The sequence below is a fragment of the Pollachius pollachius genome, assembly GCF_949987615.1.
Source record: "Pollachius pollachius genome assembly, chromosome: 1".
Classification (NCBI taxonomy): domain Eukaryota; kingdom Metazoa; phylum Chordata; class Actinopteri; order Gadiformes; family Gadidae; genus Pollachius; species Pollachius pollachius.
The window spans coordinates 10,860,683-10,879,753 of record NC_136934.1 but is presented as its reverse complement, the minus strand read 5'-3'; the positions used below and the strand labels follow the sequence as shown (position 1 = coordinate 10,879,753).

The 19,071-nt window shown below is 46.6% G+C and overlaps 1 protein-coding gene across 2 annotated transcripts; it reads left to right on the top strand.

The window, feature by feature from the left end:
* The first annotated feature begins 12,583 nt into the window (after positions 1-12,583).
* Positions 12,584-18,804, top strand: ccn1l2 (cellular communication network factor 1, like 2). 2 transcript variants are annotated; one of them, XM_079752254.1, is made up of 5 exons: positions 12,584-12,865; positions 13,245-13,461; positions 14,384-14,746; positions 15,129-15,343; positions 17,099-18,804. In XM_079752254.1, the coding sequence occupies exons 1-5, from the start codon at positions 12,791-12,793 to the stop codon at positions 17,402-17,404; spliced, it is 1,176 nt and encodes a 391-aa protein (XP_079608380.1). In that variant the 5' UTR covers positions 12,584-12,790; the 3' UTR covers positions 17,405-18,804. The 2 variants fall into 2 exon arrangements, with proteins under 2 accessions (XP_079608380.1, XP_079608379.1); XM_079752253.1 differs by having other exon boundaries at positions 13,242-13,461.
* Positions 18,805-19,071: the final 267 nt, after the last annotated feature.

Sequence of the window (19,071 nt, the reverse complement as noted above, 5' to 3'; positions counted from 1 at the left end):
GATGGATGGATAGATAAAAAATATTGGATGGCAGGTAAGCTACGGAGAGGGTCTCTGACAGGCTCTCCGGCTACGGAGAGCATAGTATCCCTTGTGACTATGCTTCGCAGTATGCCTTGCGAAACCCAGCATGCCTTTCGAAACACTTCATGATTGGTCGATGAAACGCAACCAGGTACTCCTAATGTTCGATCTTGTGTCATGACGGAAACGCCCAAGCCTGCAAATGGACCCTTCTCAATTGTAGGCTTACTAAATAACAATTACAGCATATCTGAAAGCGAATGGCCAAAATAAGTTGCTGAACGCAGCTGCCACTATCTACATTGTTATATCAAAGCTGAACTAAACCAAAGCATCGACTGTCTTCGGTCGTTTTTGCGCGCAGATTAGGGCGCATGTGGACGAAGCGCACTGTTTCCGCTCAGAGTGCGCGCACCCCTGCTGCTGAGAGCGCGAGCGGCGCGTCCGGAGAGGCCCGGTGCGACGCGTGGTGGCGCCGCTCTCCCACAGGGAAAAAAAGGAATGTTTGGAAGGCAAGTAGGGCCTATAACGATGCATTTTATAACTTACACCTGTGGGGGGGGGGGGGCTCAAACGACGCTCGTAACTACAAAGGGATTTTGTTAATTATATGCATGTGTTGACAGGTTTTTGATTGGTTGGGCAGGATTCTGATTATGAGACACCACCTCTAGAATTGTATATTGCTTTAAGGTTTACATAGCGGCTTTTACATTTTTAAACAGCAAACTACAGGTGTGTGTGTGTGTGTGTGTGTGTGTGTGTGTGTGTGTGTGTGTGTGTGTGTGTGTTCTTACTCCCAACTCTAATGAAATATAACGTTTTTGTCTCAATGTTTTCAATGTTTTGGAATATTTACTTTGGATTTCAACCGAAGCTTACTATTCTTATCTTACATGATAGAACATTATCATTGTGACGATGAAGATGATAAGCATAATGAATAGTCTGTTTAATTTCAGAGGACAGTGTGGCGACCCTGAGTGTGGTCGATGTGTCCGAGTGGGCCAGTGAACCGGTGGTCCCCAAGGTCTCCCTCGTCCCCGGGACCACAAACTCCGTCTCCATGGTTACAGAGGTGGCTGGCCTCCAGAAGGAAGGAGGGGGGGATTCAAAAAGGTCTGCATATTAGTTCTCCATACTTCCTGGTCCCCTAAAGGTCCAGTATAACTCTGTTATAGCACACATTTTAAAAAACGAATATGTTTATACTAACATAATTAATATTATATAACAGATGTTTACAGCTAATTGTTTAGAATTCTTTTGTCGTTGCAATTTGCCTGTTTATTAGGAGTTACAACATATTGGTCAGGGATGGTCACAGGTATAGCAGACGTGGGGTAATCTAACCTGGTACCTTTCAGTTGCCCACTACCCTATCCTGCCCCCTAACTGACTCTTGTTTTCCAGTGAGAGACCCGTTCAGACCCAGATGTTCTTGTCTCTGGCCCCCTCAGTCCTCTTCAGGGGAGTTTGTGTCCAAGGCTGCTCAAGGTGAGATGATAAGCTAATTAAGGCATATAGCTACTGTAATGAACCCAGGAGGAAACCAGACTAAATTCAGCCGCTGATTCCTTCTTCATCTACAGCTTTAATAAGATACACACTGTCTTGTTATCTGGGGGAAATTGTCAAAGAGTGGGGCAGGGAGAACCCCCCCCTCTCAGGGATTCAAACAACTCAAAGTACAACAGAGGAGGTCCAGGATCCAAAACACATACCGAAAACAACACGGGAAGAAACCAAGGGAACAGACAAACAGTTACTAGTAGTTTGGGATGTTAAATGATAAGGAACACAGGTGAACAGAATGAGGCAGCAATAAAGGTGACACATTTGACCAACGAGACACAATTGAAACAAATGGATGGGGTACGGTAGGGTCAGAAACATTACGTGGTGTTGTGTTCATAGATGCCCAATCTTTTGAAATGAACCGTATATTCGTGGTATCTGAAAATACTAGCATTTGAGTATATTTTATATTTTGTGTACATTGTTGTGGGTATGCAAAATTGTTCTATATTTCATGTTTATTATTATTTTGCTCTCTACTTTTTTATCTATATCTTATTTTCTAATCTTAATATTATCGATCTATCTTTCGTTCCAGCTGGGTACAGCCCAGATCAGCCTGGTTCCTGGCCTGCCTTCTGGTCCGATCCTGACCTGGATGCCCAGCCGCAACTATGTCCCTCAGAACCTACAAAGGTAGTGGCCTTAAAATGGGTTTCAGAGCAGGGGTCCAGGGACAAACATTTCTATCTACTCTAGTTATTGAGGCTTTTATCGAAGTGTATTTAGATGCATTTCATTAAGGCGCAGGCTGGACTAGGACGTCTTGCCCAAGGATGCCAGGTAGACTGCACACATTGGGGGGTCGTACCTAGAACACTTAGACTGGGAATTTCCCACACATTTCTCTCAGTCGCCAGCCGCTTTTTAATTGTATTTATTTAGTTTTTTCATGAGGCTTCCTTTTTACCATAGAGAAAAACCTCCCAGAGTTTCCATCAAGGAGCTGACTTGGTTTCCTCCCGCCGAGCTGAACCCATCTATAAAGAAGGTAAACACACGCTTCCTCCCGAGACAAAACAAGCCTTTAAAACCCAGAATCACCCTCACCTCTGACGTCACCCCGCGACCCCCTCGCTGCAGGAAAGCAAACAAGAGGAGAAGCGGAAGAAGACGGTGAGCTTCCATGAACGCCCGGAAGAACTACTGGTCCTCACCGGATCAGAGCCAGACGTTGACCCGGGCCGCCCCAGACCAGGGGACCACCCTTCCTCCTCCTCCTCCTCCTCCTTCTCCTCCTCCCCCCTCCGTGGACACCACTTCCTTCCCCTTCCCTCCGTCAGTCGAACGGTGGTCTCCGACCCCCAGGTGAAAGACCGGCTGCGACGTCTGTCCAGTGCCGCGGTCAACCATGCGACCCAGGAGAGGGCGTGGAGTGGGTCCCGGCCCAGCGACCATAGACCGGACCCTGAGGGGACACCGCCGGTCAGAAACACTTCCTCTTCTACATCTCAGACATAAACAACCTCCCAGAAGGACGAGGTATCAGAGCTTTCAGTTGAATAAGATATGAAGGGTCATGCTGTCATAAGCATCAGACTCGCACCATTTTAACTTTGGAGACATACATGCAGGTTATTAATAGAGCCCTTCAAACACAAAGACAGGAATCACATTTTAAAGCAATTTAAAGGACAATCAATAAAGATAATAAAAGACAATCATTCAAACAAATGGTTTAAAATAAAAACCGGAGTCAGTTCTGTCTGACTCCTGCCACATCACCTAAAGCACCCTGACGGGCACAGTTAAACATACATTACATAATGTACAGGACAGACTGAGTAATTTGGAACAATTCTTTCTACCTGACCACTGCCCTCTTCCCCTAAAGAGGGAAACACACTGTAATGTTGATTCACACTCCAGTCCAGCCCTGTCTGAATGAACAAGTTAAAGACTAAATGACACAAAATTAGCTCACATAGTTGAAAGAGGCCCCAATTATAGGAGCCAGATAAATGTTCTCCTCAGTTGCCTCCTTCTCTTACTTGTTTTGCCACTTTTGCACGATCCAATTAAATCCTCTCATTTAACTTCAGTTCACTCTTGAGTTACTGTAAGAGATGCTGAAAAACCACACCAAACATCCTGGTTAGTTTAATTTAACAGATGTTGATTTGGTTAATTTGCTGTCAGTCAAAAAGTGCTTTTATTCAGTATTTTCTTGAGAAAACGCGAGAGGGAAGACAAAGGAATTCCACGCAGCAACATGGATGCTCATTTTCCCACCCGTGTGAGCGTCACTGGCCTTTAACGCTGAGTGCTGTTGCACACCTCAAACACCCACGCCGCAGCTTTACAGCTGCAAGTCAACAAAGCGCTTTCTCCCTCTTTGTTGCCCGCCAAAATAGTATTTACAAGGTTTATTACCACTGCTTGGTCTAGGACTGTTCACGCTAAGGCACACCAACATTTCTTATAAGAAACTCATGGCACACTAACTTCTTTCCTAGCAAAAGTCGTAGACAAATGAATTCAACAGAGATTGTTGATATGATTCTGTGTGGCTAGGACCAGCAAATGAGGTTTAGGTACGGACGCATCACTAGAAAATAAGGATAATCTAATTTCTTCCCCAGTGGGGTGTTGCTTGCGGTAACCCCTGTTATCCATGTCAGGAATATCTGAATATTAAATCCCACAAAATAACATGCCCCAGTTGTCTAGGATTTCTGAGGACTGATCTGATGCTAGCTGTGGGCTAACCCTAGCTTTGTGCTTACACAAGCTCTAGGTCAATGCTAGCGCTCACACCAATGGTGGGTTTATTCTAGCACTGTGCTCACTCTACGGGCCACCTAACTAAGGGCTAAAGTGCTGACTATGATTCCACGTCAATGCAAGGACCACGCAGATGCTTCAACGTAGTCGTAAACCTGTTTTGGTTCTGCATCGGGTTTTTGTGAGCGGACCAATCACAGCCCTTGCTGCTGTGTCGCCTCGACGGAAAGTAAGTTTTTTTGGGAGGTGCACGTCACGCCCTTGCGGTGGACACAAGGGGGGTCCGCAAGGATGTAATTGGTCCGTAAACCCCCTTGCCTTGGGGTGACGTGGAACCATAATCAGCCCTTTAGTCTAGCTGTGACGATGATGCTAATGATGGGCTTATGCAAGCTTTTGACTAGTGCTAGGTCTGGGGGGAGAGAAAACGCCTGCTAGTTCCCTCCTTAGATCTCCCCTGGCTGGCTGGATGCCAATGTTTCCTTGGGCATGACATCTAGCCAAAGCTGCTCCCGAAGAGGTGTTTCCTGTGTCGCATGCTCGACACTACTGCCGTCAATGTGTGAATGTGAACCGCCAGGAGTGGCAGTTCCTAATGAACGCCTAAAATTCCCCCTATTCATTTACGTGAGGTGAGAAAATAAGGCATCATATCAATCCGGTCCATTTACCGTTTATGAGCTCTGGTCTGATTTTGTGTGCATTCAAAACTTGTGAAATGTTGTGTTATGATTGGTCGGTAAGGGAGGACTCATAAATCTGTTTCCATCCCACTGGGCGCGGGGTGTTGCATGCTGGGAGATCAGTGTAACGTGGAGAGGGTGGACTTGGACAGCCTGAGGAGACAGACGTACCTGTGGAGGAGAAGGAGGAGGGGGCACCTCCCACCCGCAGTCCTGCCAAGGAAAGGTGGCTGTCCTTAGGACAACGGTTCGTATCAGGGCTGCGTACCATTGCCGAGAAAGCCCCATCTTCCCACTCCGAGATCCTTCTTTCCAAAGGCAAGTACCGCCGCCAAATCGCTGGTAAAACTAGAATGAGATCACAAATTTTAATGGTACCTCCAGATGTTTAAAAGCAGCCAGGTTTAATCCAGGGATTGTCCCCTGTGTTTTGACAGTGTTGTCATTGAGTGAGCGATTTCAGTGACTGCACCACTCTGACAAGTTTGCTACATTGCACATTCTCATGTATGTAAATCCGGTCACTCGAGACATGGCATTAGCACGAAGGTAACTGACACATGCCTATCAATTATCAGCTGCTGGGACACTTTCAACACTCCTCAACATGAATGGCAGCAGATAATGTATGGTGAGATATAGGTCGGTAGGTACTTGAAGATATAAATACCCCACACGTATCACACACCGACTTGATTAAAGACGAGCGGTAGATCTCGATTGAGGAGAAGCAAATGGATATTGGTGTACCTGCTTTTCAAAAGGGACAGTTTGGTAGTAGAAGTTGACCAGAAATGGTGAGAGATAATGAGTGGTGTATGTATCAGCAGGTCCTCGTATCCTGGCCTATGAATCCAGACCGTATTCATTCACGCACACAAAGCAGGCTCCTCGCGTGAGTATCAAATCTCTGCCTGATATTTTGAAGATCATAATGTTCCCTGATGTCACCTGATATCTCCCCATCATCTCCTCAGAGGTTAACTGAAGACCCAGTCCACAGAGAGAGGAGGTTGAACTCTCCATCTTCGCCCCCTCCCCTGTGCGGCATCTTGAGGGCAATGCTGTCAAGACAACCAGGTGAGCCAAATAAATATGCTCCATAAATAGTAACAAATAAAGACTAATCAGTGCTCTATGATTCAAGAAGCGGGGGAAGTGATTCTGAAAAGGTCAATTGGATCTTGGGCTTTAAAGTAAATGTCCAGGAGGTTGTACTTTGAGGTGATATGGGATATCCTCATTGAAAGTATCAAGTCTATGCTCAAGGAAACATTGGATTATATTATTGGTCTGATTGATAATTTTGTTTCTCTTCACAGGAGCGGGGAGTCGCATAACAAGACAAGTGGTGAAGTTTGCTGAGATGCACCAGGTGCACTATGACTCTTAGGCAGATAAGATCCCATCAGAGGTCACACTCCCACCCCCCGCTACCTTGCAGTCTCACCTCAGACCATAACCCCACAGTCTACTTCTAGAGAATCAGTGCTCATGATTGGTCTGGCAACAACTGGCAAATGAAAAGATTCAGCCTGATAAAGAAGTTGTGCAGCACAGCATCATCAACAGCGGCAAGAAAACCTCCCAACGAGTCATTGGGGAAGCAAAGAACCCTATGGGTTGTGACAAAGTAACACAATAATTAGTTTACAACATTGGTAAAATGGTGCCTCACACATGTAGCATTGTTTAAATGGCTTATGTATATTTACATAAAAAGTAAGCATTTGTATTGGATTTATTTAACACAGAAAACCCTGATGGGATATTGTGCTTTTCGTCTATAAGAAATATATCGTCTTGCTGACCAGAAGGGGGAAAAACTACTGTTCAAGTAGCCTCAGCCTCAGCCTCTTAAAGGAGGATATCAACTGCTAGCATCCAAGAGATAACGAGCCAAGAGCAAGCTTCAATCAAGCGTCGTTCATCTTGTTTTCCTTCAGAGCAGCAGGTGTCACGACAGCAGAGTCCTCCCGGGTGGGGGAGGACACGAAGAGCTGTGCACAGACACGGGATCTGTGTTTGGGAAAAAGTGACTGTCACCAGCATTCACACAAAATCACTGTGATCCCCAGGGGGAGGGTGACGCACTGTGTAAGGAATTATTCAGAAGCTTTTGACAGGAGAGCATTGGGATAAAAATAGTCAAATCAAACAAAATGACTCAACCTTTGTCTGAAGTTTAACTTTGCCTCCACTGGTGGTTTGGTGGTCATTGTGGTGACCATTAGCGGGAGGGCGTGGTTATGGTTTTTGGAAGACTGATTCAACGCTTAGAAGAAGTTAACTTGTATCCCAAAATACAATCATACAGAATAAAATGACAAGCAGAAACAAGACGAGTCCACAAGCGGGGCAGTTTGAGGGAGTTACACGGATACATGGAACACAGGTGTCCCAGAATGAGTAGCTAGCACAGGTGTCACACATTTAGCTAACGAGACACAGTAGACCGTTGATGCTTATGGGGCAGGACCGGGGAAAAGGGGAGGATAAAGCACCACATCTGGTGGTTATAGCGTATCTGCTATTCTTGTTGTAATTTCTCCACATTAAAGCTAATTGTCTAGCTTGGCCATTTCATTCTACCTCAATCTATTTTGGTTTTTCCACCTCCGGGGCATTTACGACGACCTCTCGATGGCTTGAAAGGCCCTTTGAATAAATGGCCTCAAACAAGTTGAGTATCAGAGCAAACGGGCCCTGCTAAAATTAGACGGCAAAACACGGAATATTTGTCATCGGCTTTGCTGTTTGTGCATTCAACTTTGCTACTGAACAAACATATGACCTTGCTTGGTTTGCTAAAGGAAATGGGTTAAACGTGAATGGTTTCAGGGTTTTTATGCAATCATTTGGTTAAAGGTTTTTTTTATGTAGTCCTACAACATCTCCCATAGTAATCCAGTCCAACTGTCCGGCTCCCTGCCCGAGTTGTTGGGTATTTTCTGAAGGCTTACGATACAGTGAGCTTTATGTCTGTTTGTGTCCCTCTGGTTTACTGCAGGGGAGCCTGGAAAGTATTTCTGTTTACGGCTCAACTGCGATAACATTTTCCCCTCCTGAATCACAGGCATGGCTGTGTAGCTTTGCCACCCTGGCCACGCCCCCTTTCCATGGCCCCGCCCCCTTTCCGCAACCACCAAACAGGACTTTCTCTGTCAGCGGCTGCCTCTACACTAAAGTCCCTTTGAAATGCTAGTTTGTTTATTCCTCTCTTTAATATGCAATGCTCAGACATGAAGACATTTCACCTCGCCACAGGGACATGGCAACAGCATTATGGCAGCATTTTGACTTTATTCAATACAATACTTTTTTTTGTCTTCCTAATTCTGTAGAAGTTAAAATATATATTTTTAGGAGTTCTATTGGCACATTAATCATGTAGTTCAACACAAATACTAACTGTTCTGCTGTTTGGTTCACCGGGGCTAATGCGAGCCGCATCTGCTTGTCTCGTCTGACAGCTGCCAAATACCGAGCACTACGTTGAACTGACAGTAGTTCGATTTATTTTTGCGGTATTTGAGGTATTTGAGGTATTTGATACCTCAATATGTATAACAGAACACGCAACATATCACCACTCTGTACAGCCCACAACAGTGTGTCAACGCACAACTTACAACATACCACAACCCTCGCCCGGTGTGCCAGGTGTTCCTCTTGCATATCGGCTGTCTCCGGTGGGTTATGGCAGTCCTGCTCCTCCGACAGCAAGGGGTGGAGGGGGAGGTGTGTGTCTACCTACCTGCGGCGGTGCACACCTGTCCGTGCCAGCAACAACAACAATAGCCAGGTTATTAGTGGCTATGGGCTGTAACTAAAGAGGTCTACCAGCACCACCAGCACCACAACCACCATTCACCCCCACCCTCCCCACCCCCGACCCCCTGTCATCGCTCCTATTAGTCGAGCTGCTGGTGGAATGCAGTTGAGCGTTGGGCTTGCGCCAGGCTAAATGAAATGGTTCTTCTTATTGAGGGGAATGCAGAAGAGACACACACCGCTCTGCCCTTCTCTTCGTCAGCAGGTCAAAGGTTAACCCCGCTCCCCTCCCCAATTCCTATCTCTCTCTCCCATCCCAAGGTGCTTTAGGAGTGAGGTATGGCATGAGTGTACCAGGAGTTTTGGACAACACCGGCATGAGGAATGCGGTGAATTCGGTGTGTGTGCGTGTCCATGTGTGCATTTGTGTGTGCGTATCTGTGTGTGCGTGCCCATGTCAACATGCCTGAGTGTGTGTTACAGCCACACAAGACAGAGATGTTCCAAACTTTGTCACTGTTAGTCTGTTATTCAGCCTGTCTGGTATGTGAGTGACTAATGTAAACGTTGACAGACACTATATTCCCATTATTAGATTTTTCTATGGCCTTGTTGTGTCTGTCCTGGAATCAGTGGTTGATGCAGGCGTGACAACCGCTTCCTGTACACTGCACACACACTTCCTGTTTACCCTGCTGGGAGATTAGGTCCCCAGTTCACATGATGCCAGGCGGCTGGTAGCCTGATGGAAACCAGATTATACCTAGTGCTAATGTTACGTTCACTGCATTTATATTTAGCAGAAGCTGTTATCCAAAGCTACTTACAGACCCACACCATTAAAGGAAGACTCTTCAACCTGGACCCTATTTTCCGATTGATTTTGGGTCGAAGGGGCTAATGCAGATCAGTCATGAAACTGGTCCAGTATTGAGTCAACGTTCGCCAATTGCAAATAAAACAATACGATTTCAGAGCAAGACTTCTCCTTGAGCGATAAAAAAAACAACTCTGCAGTAACACTGTTACTACAGAGTAAAAAAAAAAACACTGTTACTACAAAGTAACAGTGTTACTCTGTAGGGATCTTCTCCATAATGTAAGAATATAATAATCTATAATTTGTCTCTGGAGAGAAATACAAGCCAATTTAGAGGACCTACATTGACAGGGCTATTGCCTCAAGGATAACAGCGTTGGATAACAGCGTTGTCTCTCAATACTAGACAAATTGTAGCCCAGATTAGGCCCTTAAACCCAAAACAATCTGAAAATAGGTTGAAATGATGAAAACCTTTTTGAAAACCTTGAGCCCTGAGCAACCGGAGCCGGTAGGGGTTAGGAGCATCTTGCACATGTCTACAGGATTGAACCCAGTACCTTTTAAGGTAGTCAAACACGGCAATCAAGTGACTATCTTGACCCACGTGTGTGTTTGTCTGTTTGTGTATGGACTTGAAATGAGCTGTGTTTTGGTGTTTGGTGTTGTCTGTCTGTGTGTGTGTATGGGCCCCTGTGTGTGTGTGAGTGGTGACAGGATGGATTGCTGATGACCACCAACCTCCACATGTTTTGGAAATGTTTGCTGCTTTGCTGAAAAAAACAAAAAAACACGACAATGGCTGGCGCAGTGCCAAGGAGCTGGTTTCAAGGCTGCCCATAGGTGGAATCCCACCCACACCCCCCCCCCCCCCCCCTAACCAACCCCTCACACCAACCCTCTCTCCCCCAACAGGGCCACCCTGCACCCCCCCATCCCAGCAGTGTCTGGTGTTTCCCTGGCCCGGCTGCACACATCCTGCCTTTGTGGGCCAGGAATGTGTGGAATCCACCCTGCTGGTTCTGCTGCTGCCCGACACGCTGCCTTCAGATGCTCTCCGACCCCTGGGCAACCTCCTACTCCCCCAACCTACGGCCACCCTCACGACCACCACCTCACCTACATGCACCCACACTTACCACCACCACCACCTCACCTACAGACACTCACCTCCACCACCTCAACTACAGACATCAATCCGAGAACCCCTTCAAATCACCTGCATACCCCCATCCTGACCACCACCTCACCTACCTGCTCTACTGTGTCATAGGAGTTGGTGCTTTACTGTTTATAGTTTTGGCTCTACTGTTACATATTTGTGCTCTACTGTTACAGGTTTGTGCTCAACTGTATCATTAGAGTTTGGGCTCTACTGCATCATTAGAGTTTGGGCTCTACTGCATCATTAGAGTTTGTGCTCTACTGCATCATTAGAGTTGGTGCTCTACTGCATCATTAGAGTTTGTGCTCTACTGCATCATTAGAGTTGGTGCTCCACTGTTTCATAAGAGTTGGCGCTCTGCTGTTTCACTAGAGTTGGTGCTCTACTGTTTCCCTAGAGTGGGTGCTCCACTGTTTCATAAGAGTTGGCGCTCTGCTGTTTCACTAGAGTTGGTGCTCTACTGTTTTCCTAGAGTTGGTGCTCTACTGTTTCATTAGAGTTGGTGCTCTACTGCATCATTAGAGTTGGTGCTCCACTGTTCCATTAGAGTTTGTGACCTTCTTGTGTTTCCCAGTGTTCCCGTGATGACAATGGAAATGGGAAGACTTTTTTCGACCAAATACATGGTCAACTTGTGAAACACACGCACACACACACAAATTATTTCCTGGAAAGCCGCCCGCTAGGAAAAGGAGACAGGATATCCTGAGGATAACAGCTCTCGGCCCCTATTGGCCAATCCTAGAGAGCACTTCACTGGCGTTGGCAAACAGGCCGTGGGATTGGTGGACGTTGGTGGATGTGTGTGTGTGTGTGATGTTGTTTTGAAGTGGACTGTTTTTATCATGCAAGCACCTGTCATACAAGGCAAAAGGACACCCTGGACATGGAGAGAGGCCTTGGGCAGGGCACACCTGTCTGTGTACTTGGGATTAAACCGACACCTGGCCTTCAAACACTTGACTTAGAGACCCTGATACAAGCTCACCCACTGGTGTCTCATGCTCCGGTCAGAGATATCCTCATGATTGTTTATTTGTTATTATTCAAAACCTCTTATTTAATTATTAAAATTGAACTTATATGATTGCATCCCAACATTCATTTAATGTCATTCATACTTCCCGGAATAACCTGGGCAAATTCTAAATACAATACAACTTCTAAATACAAAGTGCACCCATAGTTCTCACACAACATTATTAGAAATAATGATCCATAATTGATCTGTTTACTGCAGATAAGTACAGGATGCTATGGTGGTATTTTCACAAAAATTATATAGTTGACCTGCAGCAATACTTTAACTGAATACATAAACAGGATGGCAGACGTCATGCTTTTACCTTTCATGCGTTTCCGTGGTAACAGTCTGTATATTTAGGGCAACATACGGTCCTAGTCTATCCATGACACACTCAGAACACACACACAGGATGGTGCCTAGGTGCGTGCACACACACACACACACATGCACACGCACACACATTGATGGACATGCACGCGCACACATACACCACAGTGACACAGTGACACAGCTCTACTGAATACCTCCACATTCTCTCTCTCTCTCTCTCCCTCTCTCCCTCTCTCTCTCTCTCTCTCTCTCTCTTTTGCTCTCAGACTGGATGATGTCACACATGGGTGTTGCGGGAAGTAGGGAGCGGGGCAGAGAGAGAGTGAGGGGGGGTAACGAGAGGGAGAGGAGGAGTTTGACAGAGAGAGAGGTAAAGAGCGAGAGAGGTAGAGTGAGAGAGAGGGAGGACCTATAACTGGGCTGTCTTGTCCGACTGTGTGAAGCAGAGCAGAGTGGACTAAACCGGTACTAGTCCAGCAATAGAGCAGGACAGGACCAGCATTAGAACAGTACTAGAGCAACAGAGACGACTTGAGCTGTGGGAACACTTTCGTCCCTCAGTTGAGGACAACATTGGACAACGTAATTTACATTTACAGCCGTTACTCCTGACTTACTTTTGTTTCTTCCTCCTGGTCCATATCTGTCTGGAGAGTTGAAGAGTCATGATGTGTTCCCACTCTGGGTCGAGGAGATTCCTCTCAGTGCTGCTGCTGCTGTCTGGGGCTGCGGTGGTGCTGGTGAGTCCAGCATGTCTCTCTGTTTCAGTCTCAGACTTTACTCTTCTTCATATAAATTCCGCTAACCCTAATTTTAGTGAAAAAATAAAAGCCAACCCCCGTAGTTTATCTTGGCGAGCCTTATCCAGTGTGTGGTTATTAGTTGTGTTTTAATGTATTATTTATTTTGGCTTACGGGGATATGGTTGCTTTTGTTGTATTTAGGTTCTATAATCTTCAAAAATGGAATTCAACATGTGTTTGATGCCGAGTTCACCCTCTACACATTTTCTCTCTTATATGAATTCACGCCGACAATTTCTAGAATAGCGAGTGTGACTAGCTGACTGCGCATAACTTCCCCGGTTCTAAGATGACCTTTGACCCCGTGCATCAGCAGGCCGAGAGGAGCTGCCCCGCCGTGTGCTCCTGCCCCCCGACACCCCCCGCCTGTCCCCCATTGGTCAGCTGGGTTGCGGACGCATGCGGCTGCTGCAAGGTGTGCGCCGCGCAGTTCAACCAGGAGTGCGACGACGACTGGCCCTGCGACCACATCAAGGGCCTGCACTGCCACCTGGGGGCCCCAGGGGCCCGCGCCCTCAGGGGCCTCTGTAGAGGTGAGGAGCGGCCGGGGGCCAGGGGTCAAGGGTCAGGCTTGAGGACCTGTTTACTAGAGTCTTACTGCTTTGTTTTTTCGTGTGTGGAGCGCTGAAAACACCCCGACAAAGTTGATATGTGGACGCATTGGAGGTGTAAATGAAACTGTGCTTTGGTGGGAGGCAGAGTAGTCTATTGGATGTAAGGTTGTTTGGCTAGATTGACATCGCCAGACCGATCAGGAAACGTCTATTGGTCTGGAACCTTTCTGTTTATCTTTAATTTCAAAGGGGCGTTATCAACGAGTGATCACTTAAACCAACATACCAATGAAACGTGTGACTCAGCGCAGCGTACTGCTTTGATGAATTAAACTTTTGCCAAATACTTTCGGAAGCACGCCGACACACTTCCTTATCAACAAAGGCTCTCGGAGCAGCTGTTTGATCTTCTTCTCAGGAAAATAGTTTGTGATAGTGTAATCGACAGACCATTCAACATCAGTGACAGACATTTGGTCATCTAATTATCGTATCACACCCGCCCCATATTAGGTAAGGGGTTGACATTGGGCCATCCCAGGTCCAGGTAGGCTGGAAATCCAACTGAACGTGGGGAGGACTAGACCATCTAGTACAGCAAATAAAATATTTGTCTGGTTCCATAGCTAGTTTTCACTCATAGATTGAAAAAGGTTCTGGGATCGATCCCCCAATGTCCGCAGACCAACGATTTTAAAAGAAATGCACACACTGCGTTCCATAGGAGCAACTTTGAGGGGCGTTGTCAACCGAAATAGCAGACTCATATTTCAAAGACAATTTCCCCCCGTTTAAAAACTTTACACATTTTAGCATAAAAAACACAGAAATGTTCACCAACACTTGGTGTGAATAAATTTTTGGATTCACCGGCCCTTAATGTGTAAATATGTGTGTCTAGCGGACCCCCAGGGACTCCCCTGCGAGTACAACGGGCACATATACCAGCACGGCGAGGACTTTCGGCCCAGCTGCACCAACCAGTGCAGCTGCATGAGTGGCATGGTGTGGTGCGTGCCCTTCTGTCCCGAACTCGGCGCCGTCCCAAACTGCGCCCGGCCCCGCCTCGCCACGTCCTCTGAGGGCTGCTGCGAGGAGTGGGTGTGTGACGATGATAACAGCATCCCCGACGAGCAGGCGGGGCCCTCGGCACACAGCGACCCCCCAGACCTCCCTCACTTTCCCCCCAATCACATCAGCACCTGGTTCCTCCCTCCTCTGCCTCGAAACCACCATCAAGCCGGTGCACAGCTCAGCTTTAAAGGTACAGTACACCTTTAAAGTTACAGTACACCTAGTTCACTTTTAAAGATACAGTACACCTTTCAAGTTACAGTACACCTAGTTCAATTTCAATGGTACAGTACACCTGTAAAGTGACAGTACACCTAGTTCACTTTTAAGTTTCAATACACCTTTAAAGTAACACTACACCCAGTTCACTTTTAAGTTACAATACACCTTTAAAGTAACAGTACACCTAGTTCACTTTTAAAGGTACAGTACACCTTTTTTACACATCTAGGAGTGAACTTTTGAGCATGAATTCATTACAGTTAGAACTTGTGACTACAAATGAGACTGAAGTTAAACTTGCATTCCATTCGTTATTTTTTGGTCAAAATCACTTTAATTACGATCCCCAGAGGTGCTGACTCCCCCAAGGGAAGAAGTGCTGCTGGGGGCAGCAGTGGACCCCACCTGCTTCCCTGTGACGACCAACTGGACTGAATGCTCCTCCACCTGTGGGATGGGCGTTTCCAGCCGGGAGACCAATGACAACCTTGTTTGCCGCCTTGTCCGCGAGACCAGGCTGTGTGAGATCAGAGGCTGTGACGCTCAACCTCCCCCTGCCGGCAAGGTAACACTCTTAGTGATGTCACGAGCTATGGGGTCATGGCATGATGTCACAGCGGTGATGTCAAGGTAGTGAGGTCTTGTGCCGCCTACGAAACGGTCAAAGTTTCCGGGAGGTTCGGAGGTTCGGACCTTAAGCTTAAGAGGAAATTGCTTTGAACACTCTGTTTGGCCTGAGTTTTTACGCTCTGAGTTTCGTGCGGTAGTAAAGCTACCCGAGTCCTCCGAGATCACGTCACAACAATGGCTGCCGATTTCATTGATAGACTAAAGTGAACTGGCAGCAAGCACTAAGAGGCGAACTTAACACCCATTCTAACATTTGCAATATGATAAATTATAGCTTACAGTTATAAACATCAACTGATCAATTCTCGCTCATGTTCAACCATCGCAAGCAGTTCTAATAACTGATTCATCTGATTCAGCAAAGAAGCACAAAGGTCGCTGCGGGCATCCATACTTGTTGTATGAAGTCTAGTCTCCAGAACGATCTGTTTTCTGGTATTATGTCATAGCCTATGAAGTTCTAAGGGGGGTTTCCTGAACACTCTTATTTCGGAAGAAGGGAAGGTTTACGTAAAGACACGTAAGAGCTTCCGAACCAGCGAGCTGTTTTGAAGGCGGCGTGGTATGGTGTCACAGCGGTGATGTCAATGGAGTGATATCATGGGGTGATGTCACGCGTCTTGTTCTGACAGCCCCTCTCTGGCCTCTTATTCTTTTTGTATCTTCTCTTGTTTGATTTGCACGGTGTATAGTTCTATATGTGAATTACCCTTTAGGGATGTATTAAGTGTTATCTTTTTGACAGTCTGCACTTTGATAAGCAATAACCAACTTGGCAGGATAGTCTACTGCTTTGGTTAAACCTTTAATTATAGTTGTAATACTTTATTACAGACCTTTCACATACCACCTTACTTGCAAACTGTAAAAAAATTAAAACTACACAAGCAGTGGCGGGAAAAGGAGAGCCAACGCCCCCTTGATACGGAATTATTACTGCAATAAGGCAATGGCCAGGGGGATGAAGAAGTCTGAGTCAGCAAGAAAAAGTTAGCAACGCTGCTTAGAGTGTTTCTTTAGCAAACACAATGGAAATAGAAACATAGAAAATGATTAATTATTATTAATTATTATATTGTCATTTCTTCATAATTGTAAATTTGTTTGATTTCAAAAGCAAAATCCCACGTGCAACCTGCAGTGCCCTGGTGTGCCACCAGTGGAATCCATACCAAAGTTGAAAAACAGGGGTTTAGTGGTTAGGTTGTTGGACCCACCTGCCTAAATGCTTCTGGGGTCGAACCCCAATGTCCACAGTATACAGTATACAGTCGGCATCCCTGAGCTCAAACGCCCCTAACCCAATCCTCGTCTTTAATGACATCTCAATCCACTGTACAGTACACTGTAAGTCACTTTGAACAGGAGTGTCCGCTAAAATGCCACAACAGCCAACAAATGACCTGATTGTGAATGTCGTGCTACAGTAGCTCAGGAGGTAGAGCGGGTTGGCTGGCGGTTGCTAGTTCGATCCCCCGCTCCTCAAGTGTCGAGGTGTCCCTGAGCACGGCACCTCACCCTAACTGCTCCCGGCGAGCTGGCTATGGCCTTGCCTGGTTGACTCCGCCGTCGGTGTGTGAATGTGTGCATGAACGGTGACTGCCAGGCAATATTGTCAAGTGTTTTGGATAAAAGTGCTACATAAATGCAGTCCATTTAATATCTACTATTTCGTGCTTGTGTTGTCCAGCGGGGGAGGAAGTGCCAGCGGACGGTACGACCTCCGGACGCCGTCAGCCTGACCTTCGCCGGCTGCAGCACGGAGCAGCGCTACCGGCCGCGCTACTGCGGCGCGTGCTCCGCCGGCCGCTGCTGCACGCCCTCCCTGTCGCACACCGTCCGCATGCGCTTCCGCTGCCCCGACGGGGAGACCCTCTCCCGGGACGTCATGTGGATCCAGCGCTGCCGCTGCCAGAGGAAGAGCTGCTCCGCCGGACCCGACCCCTGGGGGCACCCCGTCAGCCTCCACAACGACATCCACACCTTCCAGGTGTAAAGACCGGCCCCGAACGCCCGGCCGGATGGTTGGATGGATGGATGACCCCGCCCTTCCTATCGATCCATGCAGCGATGTCGTGCCCCACCTCTGTCCCCAATCCCCCCCCCCCCCCCCCTTACCAGGGAGTCTGAGACCCTCCCTCAGCAGCTAAAGACAACTCACTGTACATTTCCAAATTGACAATTAATTGTTTCTCTGATGACCCAGGCTGCTGCCCATCAATGCAGAAAGCATTCCAGCAACCCTCACCCCTCCCTTCGGCCCTAACTCCTCCCTCCCCTCACCCTTCCCATCACCTCTCACTCCTCCCTCCCCTCACCCCTCTAATCACCCCTCACTCCTCCCATCCCCCCTTACTCCTCCCTCCCCTCACCCTTCCCATCACCTCTCACTCCTCCCTCCCCTCAGCCCTCCCTTCCCCCAAAACGCTAGCACACTGGCTTGCACTTTGAGCTCCCTACTGCGTTGACATCAGTGTGCTGCGTTGAAGAAGACACCACGTTTTGGTGACACCACCGAGTCTCGATGACGACAGCGTGCCCGCATGATGTCAGTGTGCTATGATGACCTCGCTGTGCTGCAATGACGACAGCGCACCACAGTGGCATCCATGTGTTGCAACGATGACATCAGCGTGCTACAATGATGACATCAACTTTTTGAAATGGTTACACGCTGATCCAGCAGAAAAGCTTCCACTGAAGTTTATTTATTTATGGTTTTGTTTTTGTTATATTTCTTTTCGTTGTTTTTTGGTGGTGGCTTCTGTAGAGAAGAGAAGGGATGTAAATTCTTAACCGACACGTGACGATTTGTCACCAATGCATGTCTGTAAAAATTGTTGTTTTTTTACGTCCATTAATGTTGAGGAATACGTCGATAAGATGTATCAGAACAACTGAAGCAACCACACATTCATCGTCATGGTGATTGTATTTGAAATGTATCTGCATTTTGTATCTGGGTCTGCATTTCTTTATGTGCAATGCGTGCGTGTGTTTTACTGATGAAGAGATCATAGATGACATGAGACTGTGTTTTGATCGTAGTGTTAGAGTACGTATTATGATAGAGGTTTGGAAGTCAAGTTCTGAAGCGATCATGGACATTACCCCATTTTTCGGGGTGACTTAAGTTCGAATGGCTTTCGAAGTGTAGTTAATTTACTTCCTGCATATAACACTTTCTAAAGGGAACACTTTTGCCTTAATTTTAAATAACTAATATTTTAAATAAAATCATAATGTTTTTTCTTCTGTGAATTGTGTATGTCTGAAATGAGGCTCCTGAGCTAGGCTAGTAGCTATGTGTTGTTACTTCTGGCCTCTTGTCTCTTTTAATCAACCTCTTTCTGGAGGATTTTTAAAGACGTGTCTGAAATATCTGTATTCAATTCATCTTCATTAAATGAATACGCACTTACAGACTGTTATATTTGAATGAAACACTGTACAAACGAAACACTTCTATATGTTGTAGTGTAGGTCTTTGTTTAATGTGCCTATAATTAAACAAAAAGCACATCTTCCTAATCGAATGGCTCCTGAGAAAAGTGGTATTTATGAAAATAACTATGATAATGAGTTGGGTCGTCTGGTGGAGATATAAAATGATATGGTATGCTTGGTTTTGAACAGGACTGAACGGTATCTAGGTTGTAAGCG